General features: G+C 51.5%; 2 protein-coding genes across 8 annotated transcripts in view; one reads left to right on the top strand and one right to left on the bottom strand.

The window, feature by feature from the left end:
- The first annotated feature begins 4,671 nt into the window (after positions 1-4,671).
- SLC2A6 (solute carrier family 2 member 6) lies at positions 4,672-15,588 on the top strand. Of its 2 annotated transcripts, none has more exons than XM_030535310.1 (10): positions 4,672-5,034; positions 6,956-7,118; positions 7,760-7,966; positions 8,860-8,959; positions 9,805-10,016; positions 10,428-10,580; positions 12,262-12,370; positions 12,644-12,826; positions 13,281-13,426; positions 14,812-14,983. In XM_030535310.1, the coding sequence occupies exons 1-10, from the start codon at positions 4,934-4,936 to the stop codon at positions 14,896-14,898; spliced, it is 1,461 nt and encodes a 486-aa protein (XP_030391170.1). In that variant the 5' UTR covers positions 4,672-4,933; the 3' UTR covers positions 14,899-14,983. The 2 variants fall into 2 exon arrangements, with proteins under 2 accessions (XP_030391170.1, XP_030391169.1); XM_030535309.1 differs by having other exon boundaries at positions 4,673-5,034; positions 14,882-15,588.
- The window catches only part of CACFD1 (calcium channel flower domain containing 1), a 25,289-nt gene continuing 16,255 nt past the window's right edge, over positions 9,967-19,000 (bottom strand). For 2 of the 6 annotated variants that reach the window (XR_003996735.1, XR_003996737.1), the window contains exon 6: positions 9,967-10,050. The gene's annotated coding sequence lies outside the window, so the exon portion shown is untranslated. Of the gene's footprint in view, positions 10,051-14,903; positions 15,026-19,000 lie in introns of those variants that run through there. The other 4 variants (XR_003996739.1, XR_003996738.1, XR_003996734.1 and 1 more) reach the window with 4 other exon arrangements.

The raw sequence follows: 19,000 nt of genomic DNA, 5'->3' as shown, positions 1-19,000 counted from the left end.
AACCAGGAGTGGTCCTTGCCATTTTGCTGGCCAAGGTGGAGAACGTTTTTGGGTCCCTGCCCTTTAGTGGTGGAGCAAATAACAAAGAAAATGTCACTCAGCTGGCCAATCAGCCAGGGGGTGGGAGGTGCAGAAGCCAGCTAATTAGCAGAGCAAAAACGTCTGCCCAATCAAAGAGGAGGAAAAACAAAAAATCCCAAATGGCACAATACTACATCACCCCCTGGAAATTGACTCCCAAGGTGACCGCCCAGCTCGCCCGCCCCAGTCTGTAACACACACCGGAGAGTGGGCTACGCCAGCATGGAGTAGACTCAGCGCACAGGATGGGATGGCTTCTTCCCCTTGGTTGTTCCATAGTCCTGGTCAGAACATGGAGGGATGTTGCCTAAACAGTACAGATCACTCACATCTGGCATGAAATGCAGCCACCTCTGGGGCAGAACACAGGAATTCCATGACAGAGAGTCAAGACAACAGTCTTCAGAAAGAGGCTGGGGAGAATAACTTCTCCAACCGATGCTGTGAAGGGAGTTTAAGGAGGCAGGACGCACTGTAGAACTGGGCAAATTTAAAGCACTTTATTTTCACTACAGTCACAGTTTCCAAAACCTGTAAAAATCAACTGCTGGTGATCATTTCCTGGGTCCCCAGCCCACCCACGCAAGGCAGCACTCGTGCAAAGTGGCTGCTGCCTGCTTTGCCCTGGCTCAGCACAGAAATAAACAAGCACAAATATGTGGCTGGCCTAGACACGCAGAACGAAGTGGGTGTGACACTAACCTGTTACACAGTAATCATCCACCTTGGAACTTGGGCACTGCCGAGAGCCACACTGCCAGCTCGCACACAGCCAGCTCACCCCGAGCGGGAGTTGGTTCCACCATTCAAAGGTTTAAGTGACGAGATAAAGTAATGCTTCCCATGCCCATGCAACAAATACAATCTGATCTGGGAATGTACAACGACAGAAGGAGCCCCTGGCTAGGGGATTTTAGATGATCCAGCTCACCAAGGAGATTATTATCTGAAGTACAAGAGGGCCTAGAGACCCCAGTTGAGATCAGGGCCCCATTGTGCCAGGCAGACACACAGCGAGAGACAGTCCCTGTCCCAAAGGGTGTAGAGGCTAAATAGACAAGAGGTGGGAGGAGAGGCGAAGTGATTCCCCCAAGACCATCAGTGACACAGTTGAGAATGCAGCTCCAGTCTGCTAGCATCTAGTTCCATGGGTTTAGTTGTAACACTGACAGACTCCAGTCATTGGCAGGCACGATTGAAACTGGGACTTCTGAAGTGAAATGCATGAGTGTCTACTGCATGAGCTAAAAGCCACATGGCCCATAGCTAAAGCCGTAGCAGACTCATTCATCTCTAAGGGGTCTCAGTGAACTCCATGGAACAGAACACCACACCCAGGAGGTGTGTGGGTTAGTCACCTCCCAACTCAACCCTATCAGCTACAGCAATTTACTCACCCCATCACAGCACTTGTACAATGCCCTGGGAATGGATAGCTCTGTGGCCTGGAATAAAGATTTGGAGGTTTTGTTGCCAGCGCTTTGGAGGGAGGGGAGGGGCATCAGAAGCACAGCAGGTCTAGCGCTTGCTGAGTGCTAATGGGCCAGTGGGCTGAGGAAACCCCTATCTCCCAAGGATGACAAGCGGTGCTTTTGCTTGCTTCAGTGAAAATCATTTTCCACCCATGAACATCCCGGCTTCCCTCTGCTTATCACACTCTGCTTCTGTCTGTGCATATACAGGCCCTCACAGAGCTTTGTTTTGCAGCCAGCATGACATCTGCTCAGGCCCATACCTGAATGGCACAAACCAGACACATTCAGAGTTCAGAGTCAGTTATCCCATGTGCAGCTCACGGGCCACTGGGATGTTTGAAACAGGGGCTTTGCTTTCACCTCCTCTTGGCAACCTAAAAGCTCAAATCGCTGCTGATAGCTGCTAACCCCACTGCTACACTTGGACTTTGCTTCATCACATGCCCTTTGGCCAGTGCTAGTTCCTTTCTCCTGGGATGGATCCAGATCCAGTTGTAATGCAGTGCTAGCCCGTGCCAGCCTGGCAGACAGTACTAAGTATCAAGTGCAGTTACGCCTGCCGCCACCAGATGGCAGTGTAACTACACCTTTTGAAATGCTGCCTTTTCTCCCGGGGGTGGTCCAGAATTCAGGCAGACGGTTTCCCAAGTTCTGGTGAGTTCAGATGCAGCAGACAAAAAAGATATTCATCATCAAAGCAGGTTTTTAAATTTCACGTGGTGAATCTGGCCGCTGCTTGCCTCCTCTAGGAGTTTATTGCTTTTGCATTTGGTTAAATGGCCTGAGGAAAAGGCCCTTCAATTTTATAGCAGAGCCCGATAAACGACCAGTGGTCCTGCTTGCTGAGATTTGTTAATTGGCATCTACTCATCCGTGTCTGTCAAGGACGTGCTTCTGCTTTCAGTGTCAATCCAGGGTAATGCAGAGCAGAACTCAGCCTAAGAAGATTACATCAAAGCAGAGAGTCCCTAGTGGGGTTTCATAGAATCATAGACTTTAAGGTCAGAAGGGACCGTATGATCGTCTAGTCTGACCTCCTGCACAATGCAGGCCACAGAATCTCACCCACCCACTCCTGTAACAAACCCCTAACCTATGTCTGAGCTACTGAAGTCCTCAAATTGTGGTTTAAAGACTTCAAAGCCATGTGGTCAGAACTGCTGAGAATGTGACTTTGCTAGACTCTTCCTCCTAGCTGGACAAGTGCTGCTGCTGCTGGGGGATTCATGGTGACAGTCAGGCCCTGGGCAATTTTCAAATGAGCTGAACTGTGGCCTCGGGTTCCAAGCTCCCCTGGCGCTCTGAGCTCTCTTCCTTCAGGGAAATCTGAAACCTGAGCACCTGAGTCAAAGGTAATGGCCCAGCAGGACTCTGACTCCAAATAAAATCTGCTTACACAGCCCTGATGTGGTCAAGGCTCTGTGTGTGCACAAGAGAAACTGGCTCAGACAGTCTCCTAGGGAAGAGAGCCACCCCCTCAGTGACTCCTCAGGCTGCTGTGGGAATGGCATTGAGAGGGGTCCAAAGGGGGCCCTCCATCCCAGGCCTCACTCTACTATCCTTGGGCTTGGGAGGATTCGGGAAATGTCAATTTTACCCTACACACTCAAACCGACAGAAAGAAATATTTCCATGGACATTTGCAGCTAACCAAAAGGAGACAGATCTGCCTGAGACCTCGGCGTTTGATTTAAGGCCTTTCCTGTGTCTATTCGGACATGTGACGGTGACTATTGGTGATCTACCAGCTCTTAAACTTTCACTTTTGAATCTCAACCCCTACTGTCATTAAATAATTATTGTGTGACACCCCCAAGTGCCTGATGCTCCCCCCATAATTGCCCACAACTGTGAACATTTAAGTAGATAAATATTAAAAACACAGTTACAAGGAACCACAGATTTTAGCTGTCGAAATTATTCCAAAATAAACATGGAAATCTGCCAAGCCCAACTCTGCTCCCAGGGTTGCACCTGCCCAGGTAGCCTCTTGTCACAGCCTGAGTCCCTCAACGCCAAAGCATATCATTGGCCCTGGTATAAGCCAGAGCGTCCCTCCATGATTTCAGATCTGGTTCCCCACTCCTGCACGTTTCTGCAAGTTCACCTCACCATCACAGACCCATAATCCCAATCCCCAAAGCCTAGGGAGGTTGGGAGCCAAGGTGGAAACCGCTGCAACATCTGGATCCAGAGCCAAACTTCCCCAAGGTCTGGGATGTCTGGTTGTGAGGTTGTGGTTAGGGACCTTCGCTACTGATCCTGGCTGGGGAGCTGGCGGGTGACACCTGAGCAGCCAGGGCTAGTCGTGCCTGGGTCCTTGCCTCACTGCCATTCATAGGAACAAGCCTTCCAGAAGGCATTTGCTGGAGGGATTGGTTCCTGGGGATGAGGTTTGCCCTCAATCCTGCAGGCCCCTGACAATGCAGGATTGCTGTGCTCCAGTGCATGTGAGCAGAGGGCACAGTCAGGGAGATGTTAGAGACCCTCAGTGCTGTGTGCTAGCCGGTCTCAGCCCCGTGCTCCCTATCTGGCCAGGACACAGAGTAATGAGGCAGCAGGATGGGAAATCCTGATCACACTAAGCACACATTTAGCTACCCACTTCCCTCTCAGCCCTGACACTAGCCCCCAGGAGTACTCCCATTACTGTAGGAACAGGTCCCACCTGGCTCATCACTCCAGATCTCGGCCTTTCAGTTTGTGCTTGTGACCAGAGCTCCCTCTGAGCCGGCTGTACCCCGACAGAGGCACCATGTGTCCTGGTGGAGATGCTTTGCCCAAGCAGGGGGCATGCCAGGCTCTCCTTGCCACATCTAATATGGAACATGCCACCCTCCCCTTGCTATGCTCCATGAGACATGCCAGCTGTCCCTGGCCATGTCCCACCCAGGGGAGTTTCCCTCCCCTTCTCACTGACTCACACACACGCAGGAAGGGTGCGGGGATGAGACAGGGCCAGGTGATGAGGCATGCGAGCTCAGGAGTGAGCGAGGAGGAAGAGTGGGTGACTGAAGGGGGAAAGGGTGGAGGACAGGGTGGGATGGAGTGGCAGTGGGAGGGGGTGATTATTTCCCTATCACTCTTTCACATTTCCTGGCCCCAGCCAGCTTCCTCTTCTGGGGCACTCGGCCGCTCACCCACCAGCACAGATTGCACCGCTTAAGCAAGGCTTTGAGCTGCCTCCTCACATCTCTCTCTTGCTCGCGCTCTCTCTCTCTTTCACTTTTGTTCCTGCTTGTCCCTTGGAGACAATCCCAAGCTAGCAGCAGCCCAGAAAGCTGCAGAGGCATCAGACCCGCTGGGGACGGTGGCTCCTGCAGCCCGTGCTGCCCAGCCTGCCTTGCCACTGGAGAGACCAGGACAAACTGTTGCCTATGGACGCCAGCATACAGAAACCGCTCCTGGGAGCGCCTGACTCAGCCTATCAGACCTTCCCGCAGAGGAATGCCCACCAGCTGGACCGGGAATACATCAGGTAGGAGCTGGGCTAGCCCCACTGGGGAAGGGGTCTGACTGATGGGAGCCCAGGTGGGGCCATTGCTCTCAGAGAGGAACATGTACGAGCGACACACCTGTCCTGGGGCTGCTCCCCTCCCTGCCTGTGCCCATTTCAGTGGAATTGGGAGAAAGGCCTCATCTGCTCTTCACTGTCCAGGATCATTACTGAGTCATCAGTATTCGGGTGGCACCTGGAGCCCCAGGCAGGCCCTGGAGCCCCACTGTGCCAGGTGCTGTACACGTACACTGAGATCCAGGCCCTGCCACACAAAGCTCACCATTTAGTTTAAGTCCAGAAGCAATGAGTGAGTGTAACAGGTGCAGCTGCTGCAAACTGGCACTGCTCCCCTGGTAACGACAAGGCTATGCTGGGAATGCTGGGGGTGGGGGGCGAGATGAACCGCAGGGAGCTCACATGCTGGCCCGGGCTACCAACACGCACTGCTAGATGGCTCTGAATCGCCGGGACAGCCCTCTGTCTGGCCCCACTGCAATAGGCCCTGTGCCCAAGGGGAGGTCCAGTCAGCGCCCAGAGCTCTGTTCTGTGGCCGGCTCCTGCTCAGCTGAGCCAGACGCCAGGACTGCTGGCTTCGCCAAGCTGGTGGGGCTGGAGGGGTTAGGCGCTATATAGGGAGAGGAAGGATTGTCCAATGGTTAGGACTGTAGCCTAGGACCTGGGTTCAAGTCCCTGCTATGCCACAGTCATCCTGTGTGACTTCGGGCAGGTCACTTTGCCATTCTCTGCCTCAGCTGCCTGTCAGCACAGCAGGGATGAAAGCCATGCCCTACTTCCCAGGGCGGGGCAGGGGGAAGATGTCAACACTAAGGACTGTGAGGTGCTCACACACAACAGTAATGGGAGTCAGATAAGCCTCTCTGGGCATGTCTACACAGCACCAACAGACCCACAGCCACGAGGTTCAGCATCCAGGTCCATTGAGTCCAGCTCGCTGGGCTCACGCCACGGGGCTAAAAATAGCTGCACAGATATTCAGGCTCGGGCTGGAGCCTGGTCTCTAAGACCCCCGCGGGGAAGGGAGAGTCTCAGAGCCTGAATGATTACACTGCTACTTGTAGCTCCACAGCACCGGCCCTGGGCGCCGAGACTCGCTACCCTGGGGAGTGTTTGCTGGGTCGACGTCCCCTAAGCTGGAGAGATGTGTGCTTTGTCCTGGGGTGGGAGGTTGGTCTGGTTCCCACTCTGGGAGAGTGACAGCTTTGTGTTCTGTGACTGCCCGACCCCTGCCCGGTGCGCACCGGGGCACTAGAACAACAATTTACCACATTCAAAAGGAAAACTGCCCCCAGACAGCCCTCCCACCAGCTGACAAGGGCTAAAGGGAGCAGAGGAACTCCAGTGCACCACACAGAGGCAGCCCCACGGCCACTTCTGCATTCTTCAGCCTCGGGTACATGAGGGTTCCTGGAAGCTGTGAAGCAGGTTTAAAGACCTCACTGGCTTTGGAAAGGCTCATATTTCACAGCCCAACCTGCCTGACATCTCCAGACATTTTCACTGCCTGACATCTCCAGCCCCACCGGCTTCCCACCCCCTTATAACCCACAAGGTCCTGGTCTCCCACTCACAGTGGGACAGCTTACAAAAAGGCCCACTATTTACCAGGGACCATAGTTATGCATTAATAATGTCATGTATAAAGCGCCCCTGTCCCCAGGCGCCACTCAGGGCTCCACACAGCAGAAAGCCCATTCCACCAGCACGCTTCAGAATCTGTAACCAACATCATCAAGGAGGGCTGGAAAAGAGGGGCTGAAGGTAAAGCAGGGTTTGGTGGTGGCACAGCAGAAGTGCCTGGGAGCCTAGTGAGGAAAATCCTTTGGGATAAATAGGGCTTGATCTCTCCTGCTCCCTCTCTTGTCCTGTCTTTCTCCTACAGAACCCTTCAAAACAAGCGGCTCTTTCTAGCAGCTTTCGCTGCAGTCCTGGGGAACTTCAATTTCGGGTACGCACTGGTTTACACATCCCCTGTGATCCCTGCCTTGGAAACATCCAACATTCCCACCTTGAAAATCACCCGGGTGGAGGAATCCTGGTTTGGGGTAAGAAGGGGCGTTTTCCTCTGCCTCCGTGGCACGTCACCCCGCCGAGGGGAACAGCACACACGGCAGCTGAGCTGTGAGAAGTGATTCTTGCTGATCCAGTGCTGGGAAATCCTGGGTTAAAGAGCCCTGTGGTTCCACAAGGAAGTGACTAGTTGGTCTCAACCCGAGACCCTTTGAAGGGCCTGTTTTTCAGAGGGTGAGTGCTCAGCACTTTCTGGAAATCAGGCTCCCTGTTTAGGAATCTCAAGGTGGGCCCCCAAAAAAGTGAGACCCCCTGTCACCAGGTGCTTTTGAAACCGTAGGCCCCGGTAACGGTGAAAGGGTAAAATGTGCGTATGTCGCTCCAGGGCGCCACCATGTGGCTGGTGATGGTGGGGCTCTGAAGGGGGAAGGAATGGAAGGGCAGTTGGGGAGGGGGGAAAGGAAATTTCCACGGCTCTGGCAAGGTTACACAGGAAGGCCTGAAAGGATTGGTAGGAAACAGCAGCTAGATAGAGGTTTGCAAATCTGACAGTGACTCAGAGCCACGTTGCCGTGGGAGCTTGGCCATTCCAGGCACTCAGGCCAGGCTGTCCCCCCGAATTGCCATGGGAGGGCACAGAGCCGTCATGTACCTCCCATGCACCCTCCTTTTGCAGTCCGTGTTCACGCTGGGCGCTGCCGCAGGGGGTCTCAGCGCCATGCTCCTGAATGACCGCCTGGGTCGGAAGCTGAGCATCATGTTCTCAGCCATCCCTTCTGCTGTCGGATACGCCTTCATGGGCAGTGCCCAGGGAGTCTGGATGCTGCTGCTGGGGCGACTGCTGACGGGCTTCGCAGGCGGCGTGACGGCGGCATCCATACCGGTAACGAAGTTCAATGAGTTAATGGTGCAATGGCTCCTAGCCCCTCCCCCTCCACTCCTCCCTCCTTGAGGGGTTACCCGAGGTAGCGTGTTAGATCACGGCTGGAGACAGGGCTCCCACATTTAATCAGGGGTCACGGTTACCCTGGCCAGGCCTTGGGAGTTGGGCTGCAATAACCAGGTCCTGCTGCTGCTATAGTAACTCATGGCCTGGAACGTCACAGGGGGTCGGGTGCCTGCTAGGGGCTTGGTAATGGCACACAGGTGACCTTCCTTGCCAAGCACCAAACCCACAGTGCCCTGTTACTCAGTGGCAATTGGGAAGCCTGTGTGCAATGAGTTGGGTGCTTCTCCCAAGGGTGCCCTCCCTCCCCTCGGCAATCGCTGCACCAAGGTCAAGCATTCAATGGGCCTGACCACTGAGCTCCCATCTTACTTGCCCAGTTGGTTCCTCCAGGTCTGGGGGAGGCGCAGGGAGGGAGGGGGACAGTTTCTGTGCTCTGGATAAGAAGAGAACTAGGGCCCTGAGAGCTGTCAGTCGGCACCTTTCCGCGCTGCTAGACGTGCACGCCCACAGAGGAAATGAAGAGCTGGTCTTTGCCCTGTGTTGCCGTCCTCACCACAGTTACTTCCTCCTACATACAGGATGCATTGACGGTAAGATCAGCTCGAGGTGGCTTAAAATAGGGAAGGCAGGAATTGGGCAAGATTGAAAATAACCGGGCTGTGGTCTTGCCCCGTTTCTTGCCATGACGGCAAAGATGACTCATTTAAAATGGTGCTCCTGCTTTCATGTTGGCTTTTCCCAGGACACCCCTGGCAGGCACGCTGCAGAGTTCGGGAAGTGACACACACCCCTTCCTGCCCTGTAACCCTGGTGTTACTCTCTTCTAGGTCTATATCTCTGAGATCTCCCACCCTGGGGTCAGAGGAACTTTGGGCGCCTGCCCTCAGATCATGGCTGTCCTTGGCTCCCTCGTCCTCTATGCCCTGGGCAAGTACACACCATAGAAACTGGTTTCCATCAGTATTCTGGGGGGTGGGTCAAGCACTGGGCAAGTCATGACCATGTGAATGAAAAGAGGCAGAACCTGGTGAAAACTCCAGGAGAAGCCTGGGTGACCACCCAGCTAAGGTCACCATAAGGGATGAGCGTGCATTGCAGGAGCATCTTGGCAGGAGATTGTTGAATCTTGACCCTTCATTCTACAGAGGAGACATGGGAAAAACCCACGGTCAGATGGGTATAGATAATGACCACACGGCCAACGTGGGTGGATTTGTAGCAATTATGTTGTTATTACAATGACTCAGCACCTCAGTCCTGGCATCATCAAAAGTGAAGAAAGATTATTCCCACCACTGTGTGCAGCCCAGAACAGTTGGCCATGGAGGGACTTTTCTCCATTTCTATTGGGTGCTGCCAGCTGCTGGAGGCAGAACACCACATTCGATGGGCCCCTGGTCTGTTGGGCAGGCTGGGATGGGGTTCTGCAGGGAAAGGAAGGTCTAGCCAGCTGCCGTCTAGCTAGAGTGGGTTAAACTTTTCCACTGAAACACTTTTTTCTGATGGAAAATGGCTTTTCCAAACAGAATTTTTCATGAAAAATGGTCATTGTGTCCCAAATTTTGATGTTTTTGTTGAAAAACAAAAAAAAAATTCAATAACTGAAAATGTTGTGGGGTTTTGGGTTTTTTTTGACAAAAACACACAAAAATGATTTTTTTAATGAAACCAATTTTTTTATTTGAATCAAAACTTTTTTGCGGGGAGGTGAAGAGGGGAGAATCATTTCCCGGGCAGCCCTGCCTTTAACATCCTGCCGCTGCTTCCTGCAGGCCTGAAGCTCTCCTGGCGCTGGCTGGCCGTGGCTGGGGAAGTGCCTGTTCTCACTATGATCATCCTGCTCTGCTTCATGCCCAACTCACCCCGTTTCCTCATCTCGAAGGGGAAGGACGACGAGGCAGTCAGGGTGCTGCGCTGGCTCCGGGGACAGAACACGGATTTCCACCGGGAATTTGAGCAAATCAAAGAAAGCGTGAGGCAACAGGTGCGGTGGGATGAGGCCGCTGAGCTGGGGCATGCTGGGAATTCATACAAGAGAATATTAGAACCACCGCCTCCTTTCCCCCCCCCCGCCCAGCTCCCATAGACTGTTAGCACCACCCTGTACCTCTGCCTGATTGGGAGGAGCAGCGTGGCCCAAAGTATGGGGCCTCAGGACACCTGGGTTCTGTTTCCAGCCCTGCCACACCCTTGCTGTGTGACCTTGGGCACATCACTTGCCTCTCTCTATAACGGAGTAATGAGACGTCCCCACCATTGAGCAGAGCTTGGAGACCAAGGGATGAAAATGACCCAGGACTTCTCACCATTCATTTGCTCTGTTCTTTAGGTGCCAGCTCTGGCCCCATGAGTGCAAACGCGTGTTTACGTTTCCGCTCTTTGTCTGTGTATCTAGAGCAGACGGATTTCCTGCGCGGAGATCAAGGACCCGTTCATTTACAAACCAATCCTGATCGCGGTGCTAATGAGGTTCCTGCAGCAGCTCTCGGGCGTCACCCCCATCCTGGTGTATTTGCAGTCGATATTTCAGAGCACAGCTGTGATATTGGTAAGTCCCATGGAGGACCTGACTTTCCATTTCCAGTCAATCATGTAAGAACAGGGAGAGTGTTTTAACTTTCAGCTAAAACCTCAGGTACTGGCCCCACTTCAGGAGACTGAAGCCAACAACCCACCTCTTCAGAGATCATAGAATCATAGAATATCAGGGTTGGAAGGGACCTCAGAAGGTCATCCAGTGAAACCTCCTGCTCAAAGCAGGACCAATCCCCAACCAAATCCTATGTCTCTTTGCTCCGTGGGCTAAATATTCAAGTGACTAGTGATTTTGGGGGCCCAAGCTGAGACAGCTTAAAGGGGGCTGGTTGTACAGAAGGTGCTGAGCACCCAGTCCCGGAAAACCAGGCCCCTCTAAAGAGTCTCAGGTAGGGCACCAATAAAATGAGATGCTCAAAATCACTAGTCACCTTGCAAAATGTAGGCCCAGACCTACTCCCCTACTCATTCTGAGCCTGTAGAAGCTACACAGGTCACCCCCAATGGCACAGGCATGGAGGGGGGTGTGAGAGGCACATGGGTTCTAGTAAACACAAAGTATTTGTATTGGGGTATTGGCCAATGTTCCCCCATGCTGTGCCCTACCCTGGGGGCAGGACGGCTTCCCCATTCAGCTGCCTTAGTCTGCTGTGGAACAGTTTAATGGCATTAGTGCTGATGTCCCAGTTCCAGTCAGGTGCATTTAGCCCAGGAAAACATCCGTGGCAATTGCTGGGTGCCTGCATCAAACCCAACTCATGGGCAGGGTGAAGCTGAGATTCCCCCTTGCTGCTCTGTCCAATGCTGGGTTTGACAGGACGTGGCTCTCTGATCCACACTGCCCTGCCCAGCACGGAGGCCCTCTTCAACCCTCCTGCCAAGCCTTCTGCCTCTCTCCGCTTTGCAGGGCTGCCCAGAGGATTGAGGGGGCCTGGGGCAAAGCAATTTTGGGGGGCCCTTCCATGAAAAAAGTTGCAATTCTATAGAATACTATATTCTTGCAGGGGCCCCTGTGGGGCCCAGGGCCTGGGGCAAATTGCCCCTGTTGCCCCCTCCCTCCCCGCCCCAGGCAGCCCTGCCTCTTTGCTTCCAGCATGCACTGGGACGGGGAAGAGCAAACCTTTCTTGAGTTAAAGGCAAAGAACCTATTATCCCTGTATAGCAAATCAAATACCACGCGGAGCCTCCTCTCTGTCCACTGCAGCCAGGAAGACGCCAGGCTTCTCAGGGGGCATTGTCTCTGGCCATGTCTGGCCCCCTGCTGTCCCAAAGCCATGGCCATGGACAGTGGACTCCATGATAGCCAGTGGAAATTCACTCACAGAACATGGGGGACAAAACTTGGGACCTTCGGTGTCAAAGTCCCAGGCTTTTAGCATTGGAGCTAATGGCAAAATTCCTAGGAGGATGTGAGTGATAGCCCCATATTCCAGCAGATCTGATGTTCCAGCCATTGGGGGGCAGAGGTGGGATGCAAGCACACACACACACACACACCAGTCGAACGTTACTCCATGCAGCTGGCAGCCTGGTTTATTAGGTCTAACTAAGGAACCATTCTTCTGTGGCTTTCACAGAAATAACAGGAGCCAGGTTTCATGGCTACGACTGAAGGTGATGCAAGCAGGAACCTGTACTGCCTCAGATCTTGCTTCTCACTTTCCTAGTTTTTTGTTTGTTTGTTTTTACTGTAGAAGCCGGAGTACGATGCAGCTATCGTAGGGGGAGTTCGCTTGGTGTCTGTGCTCATCGCCGCTTTCTCTATGGACAAAGCTGGGAGGAAAATTCTTCTCTTCATATCGGGTATGTCTAGCCCCAAATGCCATAGTGTTCTCTCCCATGCAATGGTGTGGCCATGTGGTGCTCCAGTGGCTTATTTCCTTTGCACGCTAGAGCGGAGTGAGGGGGACAACACAGCTCACCAACGGGTCTGACTCCCGGTCTCAGGCCTGTGTAAACCAGGAGGAGTAACTCCATGGAACACACTGGAGCTTCACTGGGAGGGCTGAGAGGAAAATTGGGCCTAAGCTCTTCATTTCACCTTTTTGTTTCTCTATTCTTGTTCTCTGTTAACAGCTGGGATCATGCTTGCCTCAAACCTGATCCTGGGGCTCTACATCCACTACACGTCGCTGCCTTCTCACAACTCTACCACGACCATCGTTAACGGGACGCTAGTGAGCCCAGAAAGCCTTACTGCAAAACCCTCCGGCTACATCACCCTCATCCCCCTGGTGGCTACCATGCTCTTTATAATGGGTATGGATTGAAGCTACAATCCATATTCCAGCTGCAGAGGTGTCCCCCATCTGGGACTAACCATCCTGAGCCGGTGTGATATGAGCTGGGGAGATTCCACGCTGGGGCAGGGACTGGGGCAGGAAGGAAATATTTCTCTGGAAAAACAGTGTTCATGTAGAGACCCTCAGAGGTCTGGGGTGTTGGAACCAGTGGTATAGGCAGAGGAGAGGACCAGAGGCACAGGCTGAATGTTTTTGTCACATGAATATCACCACCGCTTAGGGGCAGTGATCAGCAAGGGCTGGGTGTGAAGATGGATCCCTCACTTTGAAGACCCGCTAGTCTTGGTAGAGTGGCCGGTTGAAACAGAACTAGGAGCAGTCATGGGTCAGGGATTGGCAAGGAACTTTTCAACTCCCTACCCCCTATGGTCCTCTGCTTTTCCCCTGATCTCTCCCTTTTCTCCCACCAGGTTATGCCATGGGCTGGGGCCCCATCACCTGGTTGCTGATGTCAGAGATCCTCCCTCTGAAGGCCCGTGGGGTGGCATCAGGCCTCTGTGTCCTCGTGAGCTGGCTCACGGCCTTTGCGCTGACCAGATTCTTCCTGCTGGTAGTGGTAGGTACAGCTAGTGGCGGCGAGTGGAGGTCGGCCTGAGGGAGGCCTTCGGGGCTTGGCCCTTAATTTATTTATCATCATTTTTCTAACTGGTGCTAGGCCCTCCAAGGCTGCCACTGCTTGGGAGAAATATGGCAGAGACAGCCAATCTGTCAGGGACGCAGATAAGGGACTCTGTTCTTGGGAGGCAGCACAGTGGGGAGAGCTGAGAGCTGCAGCACAAAGATGAGATCTATTTTATCCAGGCGTTGGCAGCTTTGGCAACTCACACCATTTTATCTCAACTCTTGCGATGTTTGGTGTTTTGCTTAAAGCCTCAGCTCCTGGAGTCAGGTGATGACCTGAGAATCTCAGCTTTCTCTTTTTTTTTTTAAAGTATATTTCTAGCCCTCATGATAGCAGTGCAAAGCTTGAAACCATGACCTGAGTGCAACTCTGAGGCCCAGAAACCAGAAGGAAAATAGAAATTTTTATTTTTTTAAATCTCATGATTTTTATGCCAATCTCTTGATTCAGGCCCCGAAATATCATACTTGGGGTTGGCATTACGAGCTTCCTCCAAAACTTCATGCAGACACACTTAGTTGGCCCACGTATGGCTTTCCACCAGGAGGTCTCCAAATGTCTTGCAAAGGAATGTCAGTGTCACTGTCTCCATTTTACAGATAGAGAAGCAGTGAGGGGGAGCTGAGGGTCACACTTCAGAGCTGGGACTACAACTCAGCTGTTTTGACTCCCTGACCGGTGATTTATCCACTGGACCACACTGCCCCCCATTAGCCCCTTCCATCCAAGACACGTTAATCACATTAATGAAATAATCCTCACTGTCTCCACGTTAGAGGGGGAAACTCAGATGCAGAGAGATTAGGTGACCTATGCAGGCCCATACACCAATTTAGTGGCCAAGTTGTGAACTGACTTCCTGTCTCCTGCCCTCATATCCCCATGCTCATGCCTTAACCCCAAGGCCATCCTTAGGTCTATAAGAATGGCCACACTGGAACAGACAAAATAGTCCATCTTGCCCTGTATCCTGTCTTCCAACAGTGGCCAGGGCCAAATGCTTCAGGGGAGTCAACAGAACAGGGCAATTTTGAGTGATCCATCCCCTGTCATCCAGTCCCAGCTTGTGGCAGGCAGAGGTTTAGAGACACCCGGAGCATGGGGTGCATTCCAGACCATCCTGGCTAATAGCCACTGATGGACCTATCCTCCATGAACTTCTCTCATTCGTTTTTTAACCCAATTATACTTTTGCCCTACACAACATCCCCCGGCAATGAGTTCCACAGGTTTGTTGTGCATTGTGTTCCTCTCTGTGTATGAAGTCTGAGAACACAGAGGGAAGGCGTCGACTTACCACTTCCCTTCATTTTCCCCAGTATTTTGCAATCCCCTCTTTCAATGGCTCTCGGGTCCCGAGTCACATGGGCACTTTGTCCTACTTTCCAGCAAGACTTCGGGCTTGAAGTCCCGTTCCTGTTCTTTGCGGTCATCTGCGCAGGGAACCTCCTCTTCACGGGTTGCTGCGTCCCAGAGACCAAAGGCCGATCCCTGGAGCAAATCGAATCCTACTTCAGGACTGGGCGGAGATCCCTTATGAGGAACCATATATGAGAATCTTTAGGAGCACCACCCTTCAGCTGAGCTTTCAAAACAAAATCTGACATGCAAGGGGACAAGAAAAATTTTGTGCTGCTAGAGGCAGAACCTGGCATTTTCTCTGTACCGACCAGGCCTACATACACCGTGCATGCAGGCTCGTTGGTGACTGTCTAGTTTTGGATGGAACCATTGTCCTTGAGAATCACACACTGGAATTTCACCTTCTTTTCATGAGTCACTCAACACTATTCTAAGGAACCACTGGTCTCTGGACAGAATGTTAACGACCTGGAATTTCTATCTGTGCGGCTAATTTTAACCTAGATAGCAATACCAGCTCCAGCACAGTACTGGAGGTAAAGAGGGCTCCTTAAAGTCAAACAAACAGTCTGTGGACCGGAGAAAACCAGCCGTTTCTTAACACAGCCTGTAAGAGCAAAGCAGCCCAGGGGAAGCAGGGGTTAAATCAAGAGCTTACATTGCTGGCCACTGCCCAGGGTGGGTTGGCAAAGGCGCTTTGTGCAGTTGCAACAATTAAGTGGTTTTGACTCCCATGATCATGGGGCAAGAGACATCACGTTGATTTTTAAGGAAAGGATCTGACGCTCCAGGGCAGTGCCCTGCACTGAGGGAAACTGTGCCTGTCCTAATGACCCCTCCCAATGCACAGTTCCCAGATACGCACCTGGGAAATGTCTGTTCTTTTGTGCAGCATCACTTGGAATCTTACATGAACAGTGATTTCAAAAAAGGCAGCAAGAGGGAGAGAGTTTTTCATATAAAAAGCTGCCACATTTTATTGCTAAAACTGCACATTACACCAGATGCCTAATAAACAGGAGTGAGACCACATTCAGTCCACACAGAAAGGATCCTTAGAACAGAACAAAGAAAGAACAGAAACAAACGCTCAGCGCTAGTGCACCTGCCCCACTATAGGGAGACACATTAGGTGCAGACAATACTTTTGCTGTAGCTACAGACAGGTCCTTCTCCCGCCAGGGATTGTTCTAACAAAGAGGGTTTGAGAGCTGGTTTTCTTCCCATGTTCAGCCACTGAAGGAGGCAGGGGAAGCCTCTCTTGGAGATGTGCTGACTCTCCCATCTTTGAGATTTCCACTACACATGGTTAGCAGCACCTTGTCACCACCATCCTCAGCAACATCACCACAGGGCTACCCTAGTCTCTTGCAGGCTGACAGTCTCACCATAGCACCAGCCAATGCCCACACTATCCCTGGGTCAAAACAACCATGCAAGTAGCTTGTACAGGTTTTGAACAGCAGCCCGTACCAAAGGAGCCTGGAGTTTCCGGAACAGCAAAGACCCTGGTTTTGGACTGACTGTCCAACCATTTATCCAGCCACACGAACACTGTACCAGCAGATGATTCACTAACTTGCCTGCTCCCTTCCATTACTAGTACACCTCAGTGCACTGGAACTGGGAGCGGTGGCATGAAATTAAGACAGGGTACATTTGGGCTGGATATCAGGAAAGGTTTCCTAATACTGAGACCTCCTGAATTGGACTGGAGAATAGTCCCTAAAGGCAATGATGGAATTCCCTTCAGAGGAGACATTTCAAATTGCATGGGACAGATGAGTAGAAGGTAGAGATGGGTCAAAACCAGAACTCCAGATCCAAACACCTCTGGACTTCAGGAAATTTCAGATCCAGACCCGAACTTTGCAGCTCAGGCCCATATCTACCATGCACTGGCTAGGGTTTGACTAAGTGTGACCCAGCACTGTAAAGGTTCCCTGCAGCTCTTACTTAAGTCGCGGATGCTCAGCACCTTTGGAAATCCTGCCCAAAACTTCTTCCATCTCAAATGCATTCGGACCAAATCCTGAAGTCTTTGAAACTCTCATGGAAGCCAGTGGGCAATTTGCCTGAGTAAAGAGTGAGTGAGGCCAGAGCAAGAACCTCAGGGTTTGGCCTAAGGGAGTTTTGCATGAGTATAAAACTGGGAAGGATGTTGGGTTGTTCTCTATGATGAGAACTTTATTCTTTGAGTGTAGCTTCTTTTCCTTCATACCCATGCTGGTCCGTATTCTGCTATTAAGTCCAAAGTCTCAGAAATCACAGTGGCTCTTTCCGGAGGTAGAATGGTCTTTTATTCACTGCATACACAAAGAATCAATTCATGAGTCTTACAAAACCAGCGCTCGCCGCCTTCTAAAGCAGCAAGGCTTAGGTACATAGTATAAATGAAGCTTCAAGTCTTCCCTTTAATGCCCAGTTTAAAATTGTCCCAGATGGAAATGGAGCTTGCAAATACAGCGCTGTCGCCTTTTATGAATAAAATAGACGAGGACAGATTAGTAACTTTGCTTATGTCGTGCAAATGTGCTTTGGGAACGAGAACTTACCAGACGGCACTGTGTCTGGTGGTGGTGTGCACCTTTGCACCCAGTACCTGCGTATGTTCGTTTGCAATGCCACGCTCTTTGCAGCCAATGAATTCCCATCTCTCTGTAATTTGCACATTATACAACCTCCTTCCCTCTGGTCAGTTCTCTCCTGAGAGGCCTTTCCAGCATGACCCAGTTCACATGGAACACAGAGATTCCTTGTCTGTAAAGACCCCTTGAAGTGCGGCCCTGCAGCCTACACATCACCAGTGTCTGAAGGGTTAGTGTCGGGGTTGGACTGAGACTGTAAACTCCCTGGGGCAGGTACTGGAACTTCATCTATGCTTGTACTGCTCGTGACGGTGCTCAGCAAGTACTATTAATAACCACCCAGCACTGTGAATGGATCTACTTACTACTGTTTTCATCATAGTAATCTTAAGGGTCTTATCTACACCCCCAAAAGTAATTGCTTATCCATGCTAGGATCAGGGCCAGGCTAACTACAACTCTATTTACTGCTGCTGCTCCTAAAAGTCCTTTATGTGGCATGTCTAATATAGAATTCAGCAGTAAGGAGGGTTGTCAGCCTGCTGAAGTCTACAGTCATGATAACAACTATCACAGAGTCATCTGCAGCATGAAGAGGGTCTTCGGCTTTAAAGCCCAAGTTGCCAAAAGGGCCCACTAATTTTGGGTGCCCCATGCTGGTCCTGAAGTCAATTGGATCTGTGGGTGCTTGGCACCTCTGGAAATCAGGTCCTGGGGGTCTCGAGACACCCAAATTTAGTGGCCACTTGAAAATTCTGGCCAAAGGCCTGTACTCCATCCTTGCAGAAACTTCCTTATGTCCCCAGTTCATGCTGGATGCTTAACTCGGAGCACGTTCTTAAGGCTCATTGAAGTCATGGGGCCTAAGCACATGGCTAAGTTCTTTGCTGAACTGGGGCCTGACCCCAGACACTGGGGCTCAGAGCACAGGATGATCTCATGAGACCTCCTACTGAGGTCTGGGGGAGTTGTGCCATTGACGCCAATGGAAGCAAGATCAGACCATGCAAGCTGGGCAATCTTCGTAAATACTTGAAAGGTCAAAAAGTGCTCAGATGTTATTGTAGCAGGGGCCTTGTGAGAACCCCATACTGACAGGAATCTAGGCACAGCATGGTGAATTAAGGACCTCGCCACTTCACTGGCTTACTTCCTCCGTGTTAGTCTATCACATCTGCTTTGCTTTTAATTTCCTTTTATTCAGGCTAGTGTATAACTACTCACAGAACAAAGCAATCACCACTAATTCATGCCAGCAACTATATGCTTTACTCTGCGATATCCTTCTACTGAATACTAGTCTAACTTCACTAAACCCCATTGAAATCAATGGTGCAATTGTCCCATTCACTCAGTGGGACATTACACTTTTCTGTTTTTATCTAGTAAAGGTATTGCACAGGGACACTGTCCAGACAGGGCTGCTGTCACATGACACGCTCCACCACCCGTCTTATCTGAGGTATCCTTTAAACACAGAATCACTGTATGTTATCCATGCCATGAAGGGCCCATTAGCATTAGTGGTGCAAGTTATCCAGGTGCCATGCTAGCTAGT

This window comes from Gopherus evgoodei, chromosome 16 (assembly GCF_007399415.2).
Source record: "Gopherus evgoodei ecotype Sinaloan lineage chromosome 16, rGopEvg1_v1.p, whole genome shotgun sequence".
Classification (NCBI taxonomy): domain Eukaryota; kingdom Metazoa; phylum Chordata; order Testudines; family Testudinidae; genus Gopherus; species Gopherus evgoodei.
Note: the sequence above shows the minus strand (reverse complement) of the source record. Positions and strands in the feature narration are given on the sequence as shown.